Source organism: Eptatretus burgeri, chromosome 13, assembly GCF_056783735.1.
Source record: "Eptatretus burgeri isolate ZD-2024b chromosome 13, Ebu_testis_v1, whole genome shotgun sequence".
NCBI lineage: Eukaryota > Metazoa > Chordata > Myxini > Myxiniformes > Myxinidae > Eptatretus > Eptatretus burgeri.
The window spans coordinates 35,496,498-35,516,613 of NC_140973.1; the positions used below are offsets into that span (position 1 = coordinate 35,496,498).

General features: G+C 43.1%; 1 protein-coding gene across 4 annotated transcripts in view; it reads left to right on the plus strand.

Moving 5' to 3' along the window:
- The window catches only part of LOC147014234 (contactin-4-like), a 588,183-nt gene that overhangs the window by 165,915 nt on the left and 402,152 nt on the right, over positions 1–20,116 (plus strand). For all 4 annotated transcript variants that reach the window (XM_085852006.1, XM_085852003.1, XM_085852004.1 and 1 more), the window contains one exon: positions 17,275–17,370. In XM_085852006.1, the coding sequence (XP_085708132.1) occupies positions 17,275–17,370 (96 nt within the window). The remainder of the gene's footprint in view (positions 1–17,274; positions 17,371–20,116) is intronic.

The window sequence follows — 20,116 nt, forward strand, 5'->3', positions numbered from 1 at the left end:
CACTAAATCTATAACACTGAAATAAAGCACTGCCAATTACATGCTGATAATTATTTGTCATAGACATTATCGGCCAAAACGATCCTTCTTATGCATCTCTGAGATGATCAAATGAGAGGTCATGCAATATATATATATATATATATATATATATATATATATATATATATATATATATATATATATATATATATATATATATATATATATATGACAGAATTTTTGAACCTCCCACCCATCCTCCTTTTTGTGTACATAATATGTTGATACGCCGGGCTGGCAGGATAGCCGAGAGGTACACACACTCGCCTCGAAGCTGTCGAGCCTGGGTTTGAATCTCGGCCTATCTATAAAACTTTCATCCCAGTATTTAATATGCAGGGAGATTCACCAACGTGTGCCGTTCCTCGGATGGACGTTAAACTGGGTGTCCCATCTGCCAGCATTAGTTGGTGTACATTAAAAATCCCACGGTGTCTTTCATGAACAATAACGTGGGAATAATTGAGGCGATTAAAGGAGAAGAAGAATATGTCGATACCCCGATGAATATGTGAAAGATCTTGCAATGTAATGATTTTCAAAATCTTTAATTTGCAAATCAGCGTAAAGAAATGTAATAAGTTATTGGCTCTGCATCGTGGTCCATACAATTAGAGCTGATTTCAAGGTCAGCAGCATTAGATGCTGAAGGGGGAAAAACGGAAAGTAGATGACCAGGTCTACCTCGTACATATATCCCACATTTTTCACAAATACTGCCTCTTCTTACTGAGCAAAAATTGTACGATGAATAATGAAGACTTCATTTTAAATTGAAATATGGTTAATAGCTATCTCCATAATTCACCCATTCTTCTGTGCCTCACTGTAGCACCCATAACCTCCCAACTTAATTTTCTTCATTTCAAACATTCATCCCCAGCCCCCTATCCCCTCCCCCCTATCCCCACCTCTTCCACATATAATGCATATAAATTGCACCTTTAATGTTCAGTTTTAATAATTACTCTCACCAAAGGAGAGGGTGTTGCATTTGGGTCCGTTTGTTTGTTTGTTTGTCCGCGCAGACTTTCGTGTTTTTCTCCGCAACCGCTTGTGAGATCAAGACAAAATTTTCACCATTGGTGCGAAGACTCATAGATAATGTTTTAATGATAATTATGATGTCATAGGTCACGTGGTGTGGCAGCCATGTTGGAAAAACTTTGGACCTCTGTATCTCTGAAACTGCACCAAGGAAAAAATTGAAACATGGCACATACAAAGAAACTGCACCAAGGGGAATGAGTGATATTTTTTTAAAAAGACGTCATAGGTGCCTTCACTATGACGTCATAATTTCATATGGAGAACGCTATATCTGATCAGTATGAAAAATTTTGAGGGTCATCTCGGGATAAAATGGTCCACAAAAAGCAATTTGATGACGTCATTGGTTGCTTGACTCACGGCTCGGTCATGGTAGCCATATTGTTAAAATAAAATAAAAACTTTCAAAAAACTTCTTCTCTGAAGTGGCCGAACAGATCGAGGCGAAACTTTACACGTATGGGTCGCCTATCCACGGGGACCAAAAGGTTCACACATATGATGTCATAGGTCACATGGTTTGGCATCCACATTGGATTTACCCTAAAACATCGAAAAAAAATTCTTCTCCAGAACAGCTGGACAGATCGAGGTGAAACCTCACACAAATGTTACCCAAGCCTTGGGTGTACAAGTTTAAGGAATAATTGATTGGTCACATGGTTTGGCAGCCACATCGGATTGAAGAAAAATATTAAATAATATTTTCTTTGGAACTACTAAATCAACTGATATGAAACTTCACAATTATGATGTAGTAGTGATGGGGAATAGATGTTTTAAATTTCAACTTGATTGGATACATGGTCTGGCAGCCAGAATTATTTAAATTGTTTTGATCTGGGTTCTTTTTTATTTTTATTTATTTTTCATTTTTTGAAAATGGCTCACTTGGCTGTGCCTGGATGGGTTTGAGGGGAGAGGAGTAGCAGCTGAAATGTGAGTCCTATCCAGGTTCCTCCTGATGACTTCATTTTTGCTTTTTGCTTGTTCGGGTTCCTTCTGATTACTCCAATGCAGGACTGTATCGATTTGGTCTTCCATTTGATGTGAATTTAATTCATTTTAATCCCATTCTAAATTCAATTGAATAATAATAATAAAAAAAAAACATCATGGGTCAGGGGTAGGTGTCCAATCAAAGTGGGGCATCTTGGTACCTGGTCATCACTGCCAGCAGTTACAAAGTGGCAGTTCTAATTATTGGTTCACGAAAAAATATTTTCACAAAAAAATAAGTGACCACGATATTCGTTATTGTTGTCTGTCTGTATGTCTGTCTGTATGTCTGTCTGTCTGCCTGTCTGTCCCGAGCATAGCTCTGTGGGTTTTGATCCGATCCTGATAAAATGTTGGTGGGATCTGGTTATATCATGATCTGGTTGTGTTTTTCTGAAAATGGGCGTGGTGCGCCCATTATGGGCGGAGTCACGCCCAAAAAACATGTGTTTTTAGGGGGTAGCCTATTTAAATTTGCATCATCTCCTCGGGGGTTTGTCGAATCTGACAGGGGTTTCGGTATTTGGTTAGCCCAATGGCACCTGCATAGCCCCACGGAGCTCGATTTTTCATTTTCATCCCAAGGTCAAGGTCACAAGGTCACGAACGTAGAAAATTGCGAATTTTGACATAAAAAATTTTCTTCTCCGAGGGGTTTTTCGAATCTGGCAGGGGTTTTGCTATTTGGTTAGCCCAATGGCACCTGCATAGCCCCACGGAGCTCAATTTTTCATTTTCGTCCCAAGGTCAAGGTCACAAGGTCACGAACTTAGAAAATTTCGAATTTTGACATAAAAATCATACGACTGCCCAAACTTTGAGAGTTACGATGACAATATTTTTTATGCATAATCTTGAGGTAATCCCCCACCTAAAGTCTTGAAACCATTTTGCTCTATCTCGAACACCTTGCCCATGGCGCCCCCTTCAAGTTTGTTTTTACACTGATTTCATCAAAGTATGGATAATCCGATGAGTGCGAAATGCCAAACAGCCTATATGACGTTATATTGTTCCTGGAATGTTCCAGAGGAAGTTTTGCACCAAAGGTCATAATCCTTGACCTTTGACCTTTAAAGTTCACAAAGGTCAAATTTTCAAAGTTGTGGGAATCGAACCGGGTTTTTGACGTTCTTCGACGAACCAACTCCAATAAGCTATAGCACGTATCCTGTTTCCTTATTTTAATGTCCACAACATTGTTTTGTGACCTTTAAAGGTTATGCAAAGGTCAAATTTTGAAAGTTGTTGAACGAAACCGGGTTTTCGACATTTTGCAGCTAATAACCTGTCACTCATACCACATCATGTTGATCATTTTTATAACTTGGTCAAACATTATCACATTGTCTCATCCTTGACTTCTGAAACAATCTACATCGTCAAATACCGCTCGTGAACCATCGTTGTCTTCAGACTTGTGTCTCTTATTACCTCCACCACCGAAGGTGAAGGAGGTTATGTTTTCACCCCTTTCTGCCTGTTTATGTCTGTTTGTTTGTCTGTCTGTTTATCTGTTTGTGTGAAGGATATGTCAAAAAGTTGTGGACGGATTTGAATGAAATTTTGTGTACAAGTTCGGTGTGTGATAAGGTCGACGTAATTAGATTTTGGTGTAGATCCAGATCCGGATCCGACTACTAGAATTTTTTTAAGTGATTCTTCACCATTGAGAGATCGTGCTAAACCTATAGCACGATATCTCAAAAATTTGTTGATGGATTTGGACGAAACTTGGTGGGCAGGTTGGGTGTGTGACGAGGGCGAATTGGTTCGATTTTGGTGAAGATCCGAATCCGGAACTGGATACGAGAATTATTTAATTTCTAAATTGATTCTTCCCCATTGAGAGATCGGTCCAAAAACGATATCGTGCTGGATGGCATGATGTTTCAAAAATGTAATGGCCGATACGTTCTTCTGGATCAGGCATTACCTGGCGGAGGTATGCGCTCTCCCGAGAGCCCTTCAAGTTAATTATGTAATCACACCAGCACACAAACACCACACAAAACTAAACACACCACACAAAACAAGTTCTGGCGAGGGTCTGCAATCTCTGATTGTTCTTTCTCATGTTATTTTGCCTTTTGGAAGGCATGGTGTATTATTTGTTGTTTAGTGGTCCATGAGAAGGCACGTTCCATGCTACCGAAGCAGTTTCTTAGAGAGAAGTGCAAACAGTCTCATGCCTTTGGACAGAGCACCTTAGAGAGATGTATCTTGCAATTTGTGAATCCGCAGTGTCTGCACTTGTATTCCCATGTGCAGAATCTTCTACTTCATGACGTTCTACCATGGTGATTGGCAGGAGAGCTCATTGCTCCATGCTTGAATGCATAGCCTTGTTCCACGGCGTTTCAAGTTGAAACAAAAACTTTTCAAATTCAAATATGCTGGTGGGAAGGTGCACACGGCATGAAAACCCCACTAAAAACCCTGTATTTAATGGTTTCCAATTGAAGCAGCTTCAAGAATGCCCTTGTAGAAAAGAAATACCGGTGTAACCAACTCCGTGTCGATTGGCTCATTGTCTATTGTGTTCGATTTCCTCATATCATAATAATAATAGTATCATATGGCAATAATAATGACGAAGATATTATCCCCACACCAGCCCAAGCACACCTTGGCTTGGCGAAAGGCAAGCTAATGCTCAAGCAGTACAACATTTGAGTATATGCAACAAGGCTGCGAAGATCAATGAAAATTTTCTCCAACGAACCAATGGGCTCACTAGTCATTTTAAAGTCCCTGCTTTGTGCATATTTAGCACCACCAGCCACCAGCATAGCCAATTATCATGTCGTGGGTTATCAATGATGCAAATTAGAGATGTTTGGATAAATCTTAAAGTGACGTATGTCGGGGTGAGCTTTTGGCTTTTGTTTTTACATTTATTCATCCTTTATGGGGATGTTACACAATTCGGTACAACTGGATCTTGAACTTGACTGCTTATCTGAGATGTTATACCTATCCATGACGGTTAGGTACTGTATGTGGACCACCACTACCCTATCACCCCCAATCACAGGGAAGAAAATGCAAATCCCATTCCCCTCCCCCTTCAGTTACTTCAATCCCTTCCCAATATCCTTACCATTCTTCCCTCAGGAATGCTTTCCATTCAGTTTTTCTTTCCACTAGAAGGACTACATATATGGAGCAAATGAGAGGACTCGAGAATGCAGGGAAGAGGACGGATGATAATTTCAACATTTGGGGAGGGATAAAATGATTAATGCACTCGAGAGGGACACAAGGAGGAGTTTTTGGGGACAACGGAGGTGTAGGAGCTCGCAGGAAGATTGCTTCCTTGAGATGTTTTTTTTTTTTATGTTTTTGCAAATGTGATGGCACCTTGTGACAGTGAAACAGGCCTCCGTTGAAACCTATTAACAAGGAAGTTATCCTGTCAAGATGAGACATTCATCATTGTTGGTGAATGCATATTGGACCAAGAATACATTATTAATTCGGTCCTCTGATTGTGTCAAGATGAGGTGAAGCTGGACTGCTGGTGTGGTGACCATGGCCATAAGGTCATGAGTTTGTAACTTGGCCAGGTTGCCAGTGATAGCTCACCTACTCTGAGTCAAAGTACACCATGGGATTGTTAATGTTCACAGCGGTAATGCTGGCAGATGTGTCCCCAGCTTAGGGCCCTGTCACACCTTGACGTTTTAGCCAGCGTATGGCAACGTATCAAAATGTATGTAAAACACTGGCGTACACTGAATTATTGATGGTTTTTTTTTCAGTTTTGGGCGTATTCATAACGAGTTGGACGTATGTATAACGTATTAGCAATGCACACAGAACGTTTCGATAACTTATAGATAACATACCAACGAATGCTTAGCGTGTTGTCAGCGTTCACAACCTATGCCCAACGATAGTCTAACTTATGCATAGCGCGCAGCAGCGTATCGCCGACGATCATGTGGCATAGCCTATTAAAAGGCTGCCGCTCGACAATTCAAATCATAACCGCACTAGACATCGAAGTGTCAACATCACCGTCATGCCAAATAAAACTTCGAAGAATGCTGCAAAGAAGTCACCTGGCCGTGGCCGTGGACGCGGACACAAGGAGAATCCATCATCACCCACACCCTCCCCATCACGCTCACCTACTACTACTAACATGGACCTACTACTACTACTACTACTACTGACATGCTCACCTACTACTACTACTGATACTACTGACATGGACATCTACTCAACATGGAGTCTGGAACACTGACGGGTTCCTCCTGTGAAGCCCTTTTTTATATACCAATTACCCTAAACGCTGCCAATACGCCATTATACGGTAGCTGTAAGTTAGAAACACGTTCAGTAAGTTCTGTGGTGTCCAGAAGACGTCAAATACGTCTACATACGTCACTATGTGTTGGAGATACGTTACACATAGGTTCAAAGCACGTTACTCATAGGCTAGAAATAAGTTTCGGGTACGCTAGACATTACCTCAACATATTCCGACTTATGAGTAACTTACAAGTAACGTGTGTCGACGTGTGTCAACGATCGCATAACGTGCCTACAACTTATGGCCAGCGTATGCGGAACGTGTGAGTCATACGCTGGCATACGTCGAAAAATTTTGAGCATGCTTAAAATTTGTCAACGAGCTCGGTGTACTATGACGTATGCCAGCGTGCTTCAGTGTGCTCTTAACGTATACAAAACTTACCCATAACATATTCGACGTGTGCCAGCGTATTCACCAAATTTTTCATATGTCGGCATACGCTGGCTAAAACGTCAAGGTGTGACAGGGCCTTTAAGTCCATCAAAGGGGAAGCACACTTTGTGATGCAACACCTTGCTTGTCAAGCATGAGTCTGACATTATATAGTCTGGTTGGGAATTCAAAACAGACAAGACAGCTCAAAGGCAAGTGTGTTACCTCTGCACCATCCTGAAAGACTTTGATTGCTTCGCTGATAATAAAATACTGATTATGGATCGCAGAGCCTAAGGACATGGCAATGGATCTCTCTCTCTCTCTCTCTCTCTCTCTCTCTCTCTCTCTCGATCTCTCTCTCTCGATCTCTCTCTCTCTCGATCTCTCTCTCTCTCGATCTCTCTCTCTCTCGATCTCTCTCTCTCTCGATCTCGATCTCTCGATCTCGATCTCTCGATCTCGATCTCTCGATCTCTCTCTCTCGATCTCTCTCTCTCGATCTCTCTCTCTCGATCTCTCGATCTCTCGATCTCTCGATCTCTCGATCTCTCGATCTCTCGATCTCTCGATCTCTCGATCTCGATCTCTCGATCTCGATCTCTCGATCTCGATCTCTCGATCTCTCGATCTCTCGATCTCTCGATCTCTCGATCTCTCGATCTCTCGATCTCGATCTCTCGATCTCTCGATCTCTCGATCTCTCGATCTCTCGATCTCTCGATCTCTCGATCTCTCGATCTCTCCCCGTGGCTGCTGATTGCATCATTGGTTGGGACGCAGCTATGCCGCTGATGCAGTGTCCCCCTTACCAGTACACTGGTGCTCATTTTGCCGACCTCGGAAGGATGACAGGCTGAGTCAACCTCCTGCTGTATTTTAATTCAGCAGCCCAATAGGGCTTGAACTCAGGACCCTAGGATCCCAAGCCGCCACCCTAACCACTAATCCAACACCAGGCTTAATGGATGTATCATGGCTGGTGAATATGATGGTGCTGAAGCTCTCGCACTTGGAATTGCTCAAAAGCTGAGCAATCTGTGTAGTTCCCGGCCACGGCAATGGAGTATTATTGTTGAGCGGTTCTTTTCATTGTGTGCCTGGTAATCACTGGACTGATCCATTTAGTATCCTATTGTGTTCATATTTGGCCAGGAGTCAATTACGAGTTCCACGCGCAGGGAGCATCATTTCCGGGAGCTGCAAATATATAATGAATGGCATTGGCCATTGTATGTAAAAACAGGAATTCATAATTTGTTAGGATGCCGACGATAACTCCCTTCCTCTTTATGAAGGACACTGTGGGATCTTTTACATTTAGTTACTAATGCTGGCAGACTGATACACTGCATAATGTGCATCCAAGGGGTTGTGTACTTTATAATGCAATGCCCTCTCCGTCAAGCACCAATCTGGCAGTTTAAAGCTGGGGCTAAAAATCGAACCCAGATGAGACGGCTCAAAAGTGTGTGCACTCCCACTGCACCATTCTGTGAGGACACAGATACAGTATATAGTCACACCTCTTGCTCCTCGGCATCTTGGTATTCTGGATCACCATGAAGAAAACTTCAAGCTCTTCCATGAGCCTGGACTCTGTTTATACAAAAAGTTCAACTTAATCTCCCACCTCAAACAAGAACTGAAGTGCAATGCATGATTACCTCCGCCACTGAAAGTGTTTTTTTATGTTTTCACCACTGTCTGCCTCTTTCTCTGTCTGAATGTGAGCAGGATATCTCATAAAGTTATACATGGATTCAGACAGACTTGGTGGACAGGTTGGGTGTTTGACAAGGACGAATTGATTTGATTTCGGCGAAGATCCGGATACTAGAATAATTATTTAAGTGATTTTTTTCCACCATTTAGATACAGGGCCAAACACGATATATAGCACAATATCTCTTAAGATATGGACAGATTCAGACAACAGTTGGTGGATAGGTTGGGTATGTGACAAAGACAAATTGGTTTGATTCTGGTGAAGATCCAGATCCAGCTCTGGATACGAGAATTTTTTTGAAGTTTCAAGTGATTCTTCACCGGTGAGAGATAGGGCCAAAAACGACATACAGTACACTACCATATCTCAAACAGTTATTGACGGAGTAGGACTAAACTTGGTGGATGAGTTGGTTAGGTGACAAGGACCAGCCGAATAGATTTTGGTTAAGGTCCGGATGCAGATCCGGTTTTGGTGGTTGCTCGGTTACACAGTGCAGCACGTCAAAATTGGTTGTTAATGACAGTTTGAATATTTTAATGACAGTTTGAGTCCATGGTTAGATGGAGACGCGGTGTAATGGACAAGGAAAGTGTTGATCGCTTGATATATCATCATACAAAGTGATGTATTATTAAAGTTATTCAAATGTAGCAATACTTTAAATAAAGGTAAAAATGAAATAAGTTTGAATAAGGATGTTGCATTGCTGTGTTGACTGACTGTCTGGACACAACGTTGAGGTTGTGGGTCCATTGATGTTGAGTCATCCACTGATGTGGACCTGCGACTGGGGTTGTGGATCCGCCGTTTGGAGAGGTTCTCGGCTGAAAGGATTGAAACCTCGATGAAAAACGGTGCCCCGCTGATGATCCGAGCAGTTGGGAAATCAGTCACTTGCTTATAAGTTAAGGTTATAACTTCAAATAAAATAGCTTTTGTAAGTACATAACAGTACCTAATGTGCGTGCGTGTGTGCGTGTGTTTGTGTGTTGTTATGTCTGGCTTCCTTCTTGGGACTACGGTGCAGTAATTGGTCTTTATTTTGATTATCAGTGCGATACAAAATGGAATCCGTTCAGCTTGGCGGAGCTAGGCACTTCGATGAGTGCTATTCTAGGTTAGTAAGGGAAGTCATAAACTTGCTGGCTGAAATGTATGTGAAAGGTATTGTGACAATTAACTCGTGTAACCAATTATTACAAGATTGCAAACCTGCTGCAGATGTTGAAGTGAGCTTGTAACATTGACAATCCACAAGTTGTTTTGCCAGCATTATCTGGATGTTTAAGCTCGATGTTCTCTGAATCTAAATTTGTTCTGCACGAGATGAATATTTTACGAGGAATTGCCTGAAAAACACTTCCAATGTTTTTAACATGAAATGAGGATTGATCCCTTGGAGAGTGGTGAAACCCGAGATGGGCATGGATGAGGGTTGAGGTGAAATGTTTTTGACAAAATATGCATAGATTTTGTTATTTCTGAGCTCGCATCAAGATGCAGGACAGCCACCAAAATGAATGCCTTTCTGTTTTCTGTGTCAACACTTAGACTTAACAGAGCATGAACTGCAAAACAAAACCAAGCAGTTCAATGTATGTACAGTACAATTCCGATTTCCTTGACTCACCTAAAGGGGTCCACAAGTCTAATTTTTGTGACACCGTTTTTATTTTTCATTAAAAAAAATTTTTTTTTGTATACATTGTCGAGGCTCGTATGAGAGCTAACACACAATGCACAACAATGGAGGGAAGGAGATGAGGGATGGCTGGAGGGAAGGACAAAACAGTGGGGAACAGAGACATTAGGAGATCTGTGGAAGGGAGAGGGATGGGGGAGGGGAGCACGGGGTAGACGAGATGGACACCGCAGGGACTTTCAGGAACTTACACGACAGGGAACTTTCGGGAAGGAAGGCAGGCAATTTGAAGGAGGTAGGTTTTGGGTGGATTAACGGGGTAGAAAAGATCGTGGTTTTGGATGGGGGAAGATAGGTGGTGGTGGATAGCTGTTTTGAAGACTTGGAGGGAAGAGTGGGATTGAAGAGAGTGTGGGAGTTTATTCCAAAGGCGGGAAAAAAGAGGAATGAAAGAGTGAAGATGAGCAGTGATTCGTGATTTTGGTAGTTTTACCAGAAGGGGGTTGCCGTCGGTCCTTGAGCGCTCTGCAGAAATATGGTGGGACATATCACAGACAGAGCGGGGGGGGGGAGCGGGGGGGGGCGTGAGACTGGTGAGGAGACGTTAGAAAACAGAAAGACAATGGACCTGCCTGCGGTGAGATAGTGAGAGACCCAAACACTCAGCCTCACCGTGGGAGATCCCAATGATCCTAAATGCCTTGGTTTCCACAATGTGAAGCTAAAAGAAAGGTGAGAGGCAGGAGCACCAGCCCAGAGGGGAGAGCAGTACTCCATCAGGCTGTGGAGGAAAGCTTTGTCTGTGGTCAGGACCTCTGGTTGCCCGAAGAAGGACTTTGCATGACGGAGAATGCCCAGTCAGTGACTGGCTTTGGAGGCCAGGTTGGAAATGTGGCTTTCCCAGGAAAGATCATGGCAGATAGTGAGACCTAGAAGCTTGAATAAAAGGATTTCTTCAAGAAAATAGTTGAGAAAGTAGAGGCGGGGTGGGGGGGGGGGAGGGTTCCAAACGGTTCTTTTGGAGAGACATAGTGAGAGTGTGAGATTTTTTAGGATTGAAACACATGTTCCACGTGTTGGACCAGTTTGTGATTTTATCCAGATCTGCAGAGAGCGATGAAGCTGCTGCTTGCTGGTCTGAGGGATGACCGATGGTATGGCAGAGGGTGGAGACATCAGCAAAGAGAAATAGAGGATTTTCCAGAGAGTCTGAGAGATCATTGATGAAAACCAGAAAAAGAACAGGGCCCAGAACGCTACCTTGAGGAACTCCAGCCTGGACAGGAAGGGGGGATGAAAGAACTCCATTTAGGGCCACACGTTGACTGCGACAGGAGGGGAATTCTGCGAGCCATGTGTGGAGATGGCCTTGAATACCATGGGAGGAGAGTTTGGTGAGCAGGGCAGGGTGCCAGACGGTGTCAAAAGCACGCGATATGTCTCGGGATACGGCTCTGATTTAATGTCTGGCATTGAGGACCTCCATACATTGTTGGGAGAGCAGAAGCAGCATATCCAGGTTAGAGTGACCTGGTCTGCAACCAAATTGATGTTTGGAAATCAAGCCATTGGAGAAGAGGAAAGATTTAATGTCTGAAGTGATGATGGATTCCAAAACGTTGCTGATGATTAGGAGAAGGTTAAATAGCCTGTAGTAGCAGGGATCTGTTTTTGTACCTTTTTATGCAGAGCGGTAATGTTTGCTGATTTCCAAGCAGATGGCAGAAGACCTTGAGCAATTGAGAGGGTGAAAATAACAGAGAGGGTGAGCAAGAGCAGAGTAGCAAGTTTTTATGACACTGGGCTGATGCCGTCTGGACCGGTTGCAGAATCTGAGTCGAGGTTTGACAGCAAGATCTCCACTTTGTCAGAAGAAAAGGACAGATCGTCCAGGGACAGCTTGGTACAACTGGTTAAGGTGGGAACAGAAAGTGATGGGTTTCGGACACAATATTTAGATGCAAACACCGAGTTTAGGCATTTGGCCTTTTCACGTGCGGTGTCAGAAGTGCCGCCTTTTTGAGGTCAGGGTGTGGATGGAGGGACTTGAGAACAGAAAGATGTTGTTTTCTGGCTCTCCAGAGGGTAGATACACACTTGTTCAGTGCTTTGTGGAAGGATCTGAGATTACCCTCAGTTGGATTTTCTTTCCATGAGGCAAAGACAAGTTGTTTCAGGACAACTGCCTTGCCACAAGATTCAGTGAACCATGGGAGCGATGAAGGGTAGGACAACCGAAGACGAGAGGGGATAAATCTGTGCATGAGAGAGATCAAGTTTCTTTGAAAGAATTCCCAGGATGAGTTGACGTTGGAGAAAGTAGCGATGGGAGACCAGTCTTGTAGTTTGATGGCTGCTTGAAGACCCTGCCAGTCAGCCTGAGTGAAATGCCAGACTTGATGGTGCTGAGGTGGTTCTCTCATAACAGCCAGAGTGACGTCTACTTTGATAAGCATGTGGTCAGAAGAATCGATTGGAGTGGATGTTAGAACAGTCGATATTTTCAGGGAAATTTGTCAAAATAAGATTCAGAAGAGATGGAGTACCGTTGGCTGAGATCTGTGTCGGGAAGTTGACTGATTGAGTCAGTCCCAATGAGATGCAGAAGTCTTATGCTGAAGTGCCATGACAGGTGAGAGAGGTACCCACACCTAGCCAACTGGCATGATGACAATTGAAGTCACCACATATGAGGAAGAGAATTTGGATGAGAGGATAGAAGTTGGTCCATGTTTTCAGATAGTGAGGTGTAAATGGAGTCATCACTGTTTGGTGGACTGTACAACCCGGAACCTCAAAACCCACCTTGCTTTGTTTGGATCCTATAAATAAACTGCACAAATTCAAGCTTCAGCTACTTTTCACAAATGCAGTGCCTTCAGAAAATATTCCCATCCCTTGACTTTATGTCACATTTTGTTGCGTTACAGCCTGAATTTAAAATGGATAAAAATTGCCAAAAAATTTTACCGATCTGCCCAAAATATCGCATAATGACAAAGTGAAAACATGTTTTTCGAAATTTTTATGAATTGATTGAAAAGGAAATAAAGACATATCTAATTTACATAAGTAGACAACCCCCTGAGTCAATACTTTGTGGAAGCGCCGTTGGCAGCGATTACAGCTTCGAGTCTTCTTGGGTATGTCTGCATCAGCTTTGCACATCTGGATTTGTGGATTTTCTCCCATTCTTCCTCGCAGATTTGCTCAACCTCTGTCACGTTGGATGTAGAGTGTCAGTGAACAGCAATGTTCAAGTCTTTCCACAGATTCTCATTGGGATTCAACTCTAGACTTTGCCTGGGCCACTCAAGAACTTTCACATTTTTGTTCTGAAGCCATTCCAGTGTTGCTTTAGCTGTATGCTTGGGGTCATTTTCCTGTTGGAACATAAATCTTCACTACAGTCTTAGGTCGTCTGCACTCTGAAGCAGGTTCTCCTCAAGTATTTGCCTGTATTTGGCTCCATTCATTGTTCCCTCTATCCTTACAAGTCCCCCAGTCCCTGACACTGAAAAGCATCCCAATAGCATGATGCTTCCACCACCTTGCTTCACAGTAGGGATGGTGTTTAGATCGGTGATCTGTGCTCGTTTTCTGCCAGATGTAGCGCTTTGCATTCAGGCTAAAGGGTTAAATTTTCGTCTCATCAGACTACAGAATATTTTGCCTCATGCTCTTAGAGTCTTTCACGTGTCTTTTTGCAAACTCCAATTGTGGTGTCTTGTGCCTTTCTTCCAAGAGTGGCTTCTATCTGGCCACTCTCACATAAAACCTCGTTTTGCAAAGTGCTGTAGAGATTGTTGTCCTTCCGGTAGGTTCTCCCATCTCAACGAAGGAACTCTGTAGTTATTTTGCAGTGGTCATTGGGTTCGTGGTCACCTCCCTCACCATGGTCCTTCTTGCCCGGTTGCTTAATTTGGTCAGACGGCCAGCTCTAGGAAGAGTCTGGGTAGTTCCATTTTCTTTCCATTTCCTAATGATGGAGCTCACTGTGATCTTGGAAACTTTCAACACTCTAGAAATTGTTTTATACCCTTTCCCCGATCTATGTCTCCACACAATTATATCTCAGAGTTTGACAGACAGTTCCATGGACCTCATGGTATAGAGTTTTTCCTCTGACATGCACTCTCAACTGTGGGACCTCTTATGGAAAGGTGTGTTTCTTTCTAAGTCATGTCCATTTAATTGAATTGGCAACACGTGAACTCCAATCAAGTTGTCGAGACGTCTCAAGAATGATTAAAGGAAATTGGATGCACCTGAGCTCAATTTGGAGTGTCATCGCAAAGTGGTTGAAAACTTATTGGCTCAAGACATTTCAGCTTTTCATTTAAAATTGATTTTTTAAAATTTCTTTAAAAAATATAAGCATTCCACTTTGACATTATGGGGTATTTTGTGTAGTTCAGTGAGAATAATTTAAATTTAATCCATTTTAAATTCAGGCTGTAACACAGCAAAATGTGACAAAGTCAAAGGGTGTGAATACTTACTGAAGCCCTGTGACGTATGTGTGTTTATGTGGAGTAGGTAAAGGGTGGGACTTTATTGAAACAGAGATCAGCCCACATGCCATTCTTTTCCTGGGCTCATGGCAAGCGTGGATAACATATCATCTTACTTTTTTTTTTGTATACACAGTTGAGGCTTGTGGAATAGCTAGCCAACTGAACAGACCAGGATGTGGCAGACAAAAACAGGATGGAAAACATGCATGAATGGAGAAGGAAACTCCAAGGAGGAAAACTGGAAAATTAGGAGGGATTTGGGTGGGGTTAATGTAGGTCGGAAAGATCGTGGTTTTGAATTGGGGATGATCTCAGATAGTGGTGAACAGCTGTCTTGAAGACATGAAGGGAAGAATCAGATTGAAAAGAATGTGGAGGTTGATTCCACAGGTGGGGGAAAAAAGAGGAACAAATGAGTGGAGGTGAGAAGTGATCTTGGATTAAGATAGTGTTACCAGAAGAGGGTTGATGATGGAGCATGTGGGTCCTGCAGAGCTGTTAGCATGGAAAGAGCAAAGGGTTCAGAAACCAAGATAGGAAGTGGTATGAGACAGAAAGACTACCAACTTGTGTGCGATGGCGAAGTGATACGCCCGTAGACTCAGCTTCAGCATGGGATGTTCCAACGATCTTAAAGGCCACGGTTCCCACGGCATCAAGCTGAGAAAGATGTGAGGCAGGCGAGCCAATCCAAAGAGAAGAACAATACTCCATCAAGCTGCAGATGAAGGTCTTGTAGGTGGATAGAAGCTCGGGTGTGCCATGGAAAGACTTTGTACAACAGAATGCCCAGCTGGCTTTGGAGGCCAACGTTGAAATTTGGTTTGCCAAAAAAATATCATGGCTGAGAGTGATACCCAGGAGTTTGAATGACTGAACCTCCTCAAGAGGATTGTTAAGAAAATAGATGGGGTAGATGGGATTGTTACGAAAGTAGATTGGGTGTTTGCCAGACATTGCTTTCAGAGAGAGATCATGATATTGTATGATTTGTTGAGATTGGAAGTGATATTCCAAGTGTTTGACCAGCTTGTGATTCTGACAAGGTCTGAAGAGGGGGAATAGGCTGTCGACTACCTGCCTGAAGGATGAGCGATGTCACAACAGATGGTGGAGTCATCAGTAAATAGATGAAAAGAATGTGGAGGTTGATTCCACAGGTGGGGGAAAAAAGAGGAACAAATGGGTGGATTTTTCAGAGACAGAGATCATTGATGAAAATCAGGAATAGGACTAGGCCCAGAACACTACCTTGGGGCACTCCAGCCTTGACAGCGGGAGGAGATGAAAGGATTATGTTGAGTGCCACAAGTTGGCTCAGAGAATGGAGGAGCGTCGAGTTAGTCGAGTAAACTTATCACATGTTAGCTACTTATAAGTTAGTGGAGAATAGGAAGTTTAAAAAAAGAAGAAGACATTGAGTCAACCTTGTTAATGTAGTGAAATAAAAGGAAGTACCTTTAGATGTTGGAGAAGGTAGAGAGAGAGCTGAATAATTCCTTCAACTTGATGACTGCCTGATTCAAGAGGCAGCTGGATTATTAGCTTGGAACTGTCCATTCTCAAACTTTCCACCTTGCAATCCCAAAACCAGTCCAAAGAAGGGGCCATGACATTGGTTTTTCTTAACCTGGAAGACTGTCCAATTATAGAGATGGAAGAAGGATAGAGAGAGAGGGGGTGCATGGATGGAAGTGAGTGTGAGAGAGGGGGTGGCAGGTTCATGAGAGAGAGAGAGAGAGAGAGAGACAGACAGACAGACAGGGTGGATGAAAGAGAGATGGACATAAAAGGGTAGGGTGGGAGATAGAGATGGAGATAAAAGGTTGGCGGTGGAGAGAAATTGCGAAAGGAGAAAGTTAAAAAGGTGTTGGAGGGAGAGTAAGAGGAGAATGGGGATGAAGAAAAATAAAGGGGTGGGGGTGAGGCAAGGAAGAAAAATGGTTGGAAGGAGATGACAGAGAAGAGTTTGATATTTCGTGTTAAATTGCTTGCGGATGCTGTTCAAAATTGCCTCAACAAATCACTGCCATTCCATTTAATTGTCGATGGGAAATCCTCACGTGTCGTTTGCCTCCTTCAGCTGTTGCTGACTCTGCAAGTACTTCGGTCCTTGAGAAATTAACAAGGCATCGAGCAGATGACAAGAGCAGTGAACTATCACAATGAATTCCTCATCCGCATGTTGCAAATTAAGTGCTCTGGAACAGCATTTAGAACCTTCAAAGCTGCTGTTTCTTGTAAATAGTCACTTCTGTTAATCGCAAACAGTGTTTGGCAAAACGTCTACGCTTGCCTCGTTTTCTTCCGAGTTGCACCATAATTGCTCTCTTGAGAGAAGGAAGACTTTTACTGCTGAGGTAAACCATAACATGAGGAATTTGAAATCTGCTCCTAATAAACTAAGGGCTATTTCTTCGAGCACTAAGCAATGAAATTGTCATATGCTATATTAAAATGATGGATGACTCCCAGACCTTGCGATGTTACACTACCAGCAGCTATTTCCTTGTGCATTATTGCTATGCAGTCATATTGTTAATTTTTCTCACTCTCTTCCTTTTTTGTTTTTTTCTCTTTTCTTCTATTTCTGCAGATTTGCAGGAATTCCAGAATGAACATCGTGGAACTGTGGCTATACGTTTGGGCCAAGGAGTGATGCTGATGTGTGCCCCCCCACCGCATGCTGGAGGTAATAGAACGTTGTTGGATTGGAATGGAAGATGAGGCTTATTAGTTCATTACCCGCACAGCGGAAGACGGGGTTTTGCAATCGCGTCTGTGTGTCTGTGTCTCCGGGCAGTAACTTTTTTTTTTTTTTTACCATTTGAGCTTTTGTCTTCAAATTTTCAACAAAGCTTTATTATGACAATATGGGGAAGACAAATTGATAATTTTGTTTGAATAATTTTAATAATTATTCTTGTTGTTTGTTAGTATTATTATTTTTATTATTATTGTTCGATCCTTTTTTGCTCTTTTTTTCTCCAATTTTTTTTTTCTCAGAAACCATTTGGTCGATCGACACAAAATTTTCAGGATATGAGCGATTTCCCCCTCCCCCACCCCCCCCCCCCACATAGAGAATATTTTAATTATAATTGCGGTGTCATCGGTCATGTGATATGGCAGCAATCTTGGATTAAACACAAACTATTAAAGCATTCTATCTCTAAAACCCCTGATAGGAAAAATTTGAAACTTAGCAGATCTCATTTCACTCCCAATGGGGAATAAATGATTGTAAGGATGACATCATCGGTGAAGTGTTAGACCAGCCATAAATATTTCAATTGAAATCCTCGTTTACCATGTTTCTTCTTCTAAAGTATGGCATCTTGGCTACCGGGTAGCTGTCATTTTCTTGGGACACAACTATGCCGCTAATGCTGTGCCCCTATAGCAGTACACTGTTGCTCATTTTGCCGACCTCAGAAAGATGACAGGCTGAGTCAACCCCACCTGGTGTTAATTCAGTGGCTAACAGGGCTCAAACTCAGGACCCAAAGCTCCCAAGCCAGCCACCCTAACCACTAAACCAAGAACAGGCTTTGTTTACCTTTGAGATTTTGTGTATATGTCCAGAACTTAACATTTTTACCAATTGTACTTTTGTCATAAAGTCTTCAATGAACCCTAATTATGAGATTGTGGAGAACACAAATGAATAAAATGTAAAACATTTTTTAGGTCAGCGTTCGATGTCCTCAAATCCGTCCGTCTGTCTCCGTCTGTCCGTCCGTAAACAATTTTTATTTTTCTATCTCCTCCGAGACGTCTCGGCCGATTGAGTTCTAACTTGAAATGATGATAATGCTAGTTTCTCTACATAGTCTGAGCCCTTTTTCACATTTTCGCCTCGGGGTCAAGGTAACAGGGTCATCAAGTGCAAAATGACTGATTGGTCGAATGGCCTCTCAGGAAGCATCAGACGGCTTCAATGCATAATGGGGTTCATAGGGATTATTAAGAAGATTTAATTTGATCAACTAGTTTCTCGTTACCTCTGTCGTCTGGCCCTGTTTATTGGGCAACACGAGGTCCGCTGACTTCAACATGGCTTTGCGTGGTTATTTTAAGTTCAATTTAAATTCTGTTTTCACTTTTCGTAGTCGCTCAGGTTGATTAACACTCGGTTGCATCTAGTTTTGTGAAAATTGAATGTTCATATCCTTGGTCTGTGTGGAATGCATTGCAGTGAGAGGGAGCTCCCATGGGCTTCCATCCGTTTCCATGCCATCGGCTGTCTTAAGTTCTAGTTGATTTCTGTTTTCACTTTTGGGACTTTCTTGTGTCGCTACACGTTTAATGAAGATAATTTTCGTGCAAATCTGCTCAGAAACACACTTTTCATGAGGAAAATATTGTTACGGATAACGGCGGTGGCGGGATTCGGACGATTGATGTCAATCACTGTCTGTAACCAGTTTGGGTTTTCGCACCCTATTCTCGACAGCCAAATGTTACAGATTCGGCACCACCCTAACCACCGCTGTCTCCGGGGTTATAACGCCGGCTGGTTCGGCACAGGCCTTGGGTCACGCGTATCGAATCGCGATACCAACGTACCCCTGGACCTTACGAGTTGGGGAAATAGACCCTGGTTACAGACTGGTTTTGTCAGAGACCGAGTGAATTCTGCCAGTCTGTAACCATTTTGGTTTTTATATCCAAATCGAGCTGATCATTCCTCGGCGCGGCACTAATTAATTCAAAGCGGCAACTTCATACGAAGCAGCCAGATTTATTGGGGACACATCAGGAAACACAACACAAACAAATCATTCACGGCAATGTTGTAATTAATCCATAACCCGTTCTTAACTAGGGAGCTACAGATTACGGGTTTCGAAGAGGACCCTAATGAGATAAACCTTAAACAACATGTAAACAAGACATGGACAGCATGCAGACAAGACACAGAGTACTTGGTGATGTTTCATGGACGAGAGGAAAGTGTCAAAGGCACGAATGTGGCTCCCGACGAGCCGATGTCTACGGATTCGAGCACCTAAGCTCAAACACGCCGCGTGGCAAAATGGCGCTCGTCCTCCTTCTCCCGGCACCGCTTGCGCACACAACCTCCGCGCATTCTGACCCCACGTAAGGTCGATGGCACAAGACCGTCAGATCGATGGTGGGTTTCAGCTGGTTTCTCACAAGGTCCAGCATACAAGTCCAGGCCTGGCCTGTTCTCCAGATCAGGTCAAATCGAGGTATTGGGCTCCGCAGGCGGATCGACAAACGTGTCGAGCCGTCTCGAGCCGTGCCGTGAGTCGGGACAGAGGTTCTGTGGTTAGACACAGGTTGAACCTGTCTGACCTCCTGTCGAAGCCGACTCCAGACTCACACAGCAGCCAGGTCCTCTCAAAGCAGATTGCAGCCTCACCCTCAGGTTCAGTTCCTCCGACTGCCGACCGCACACTCGACCTCAGGCA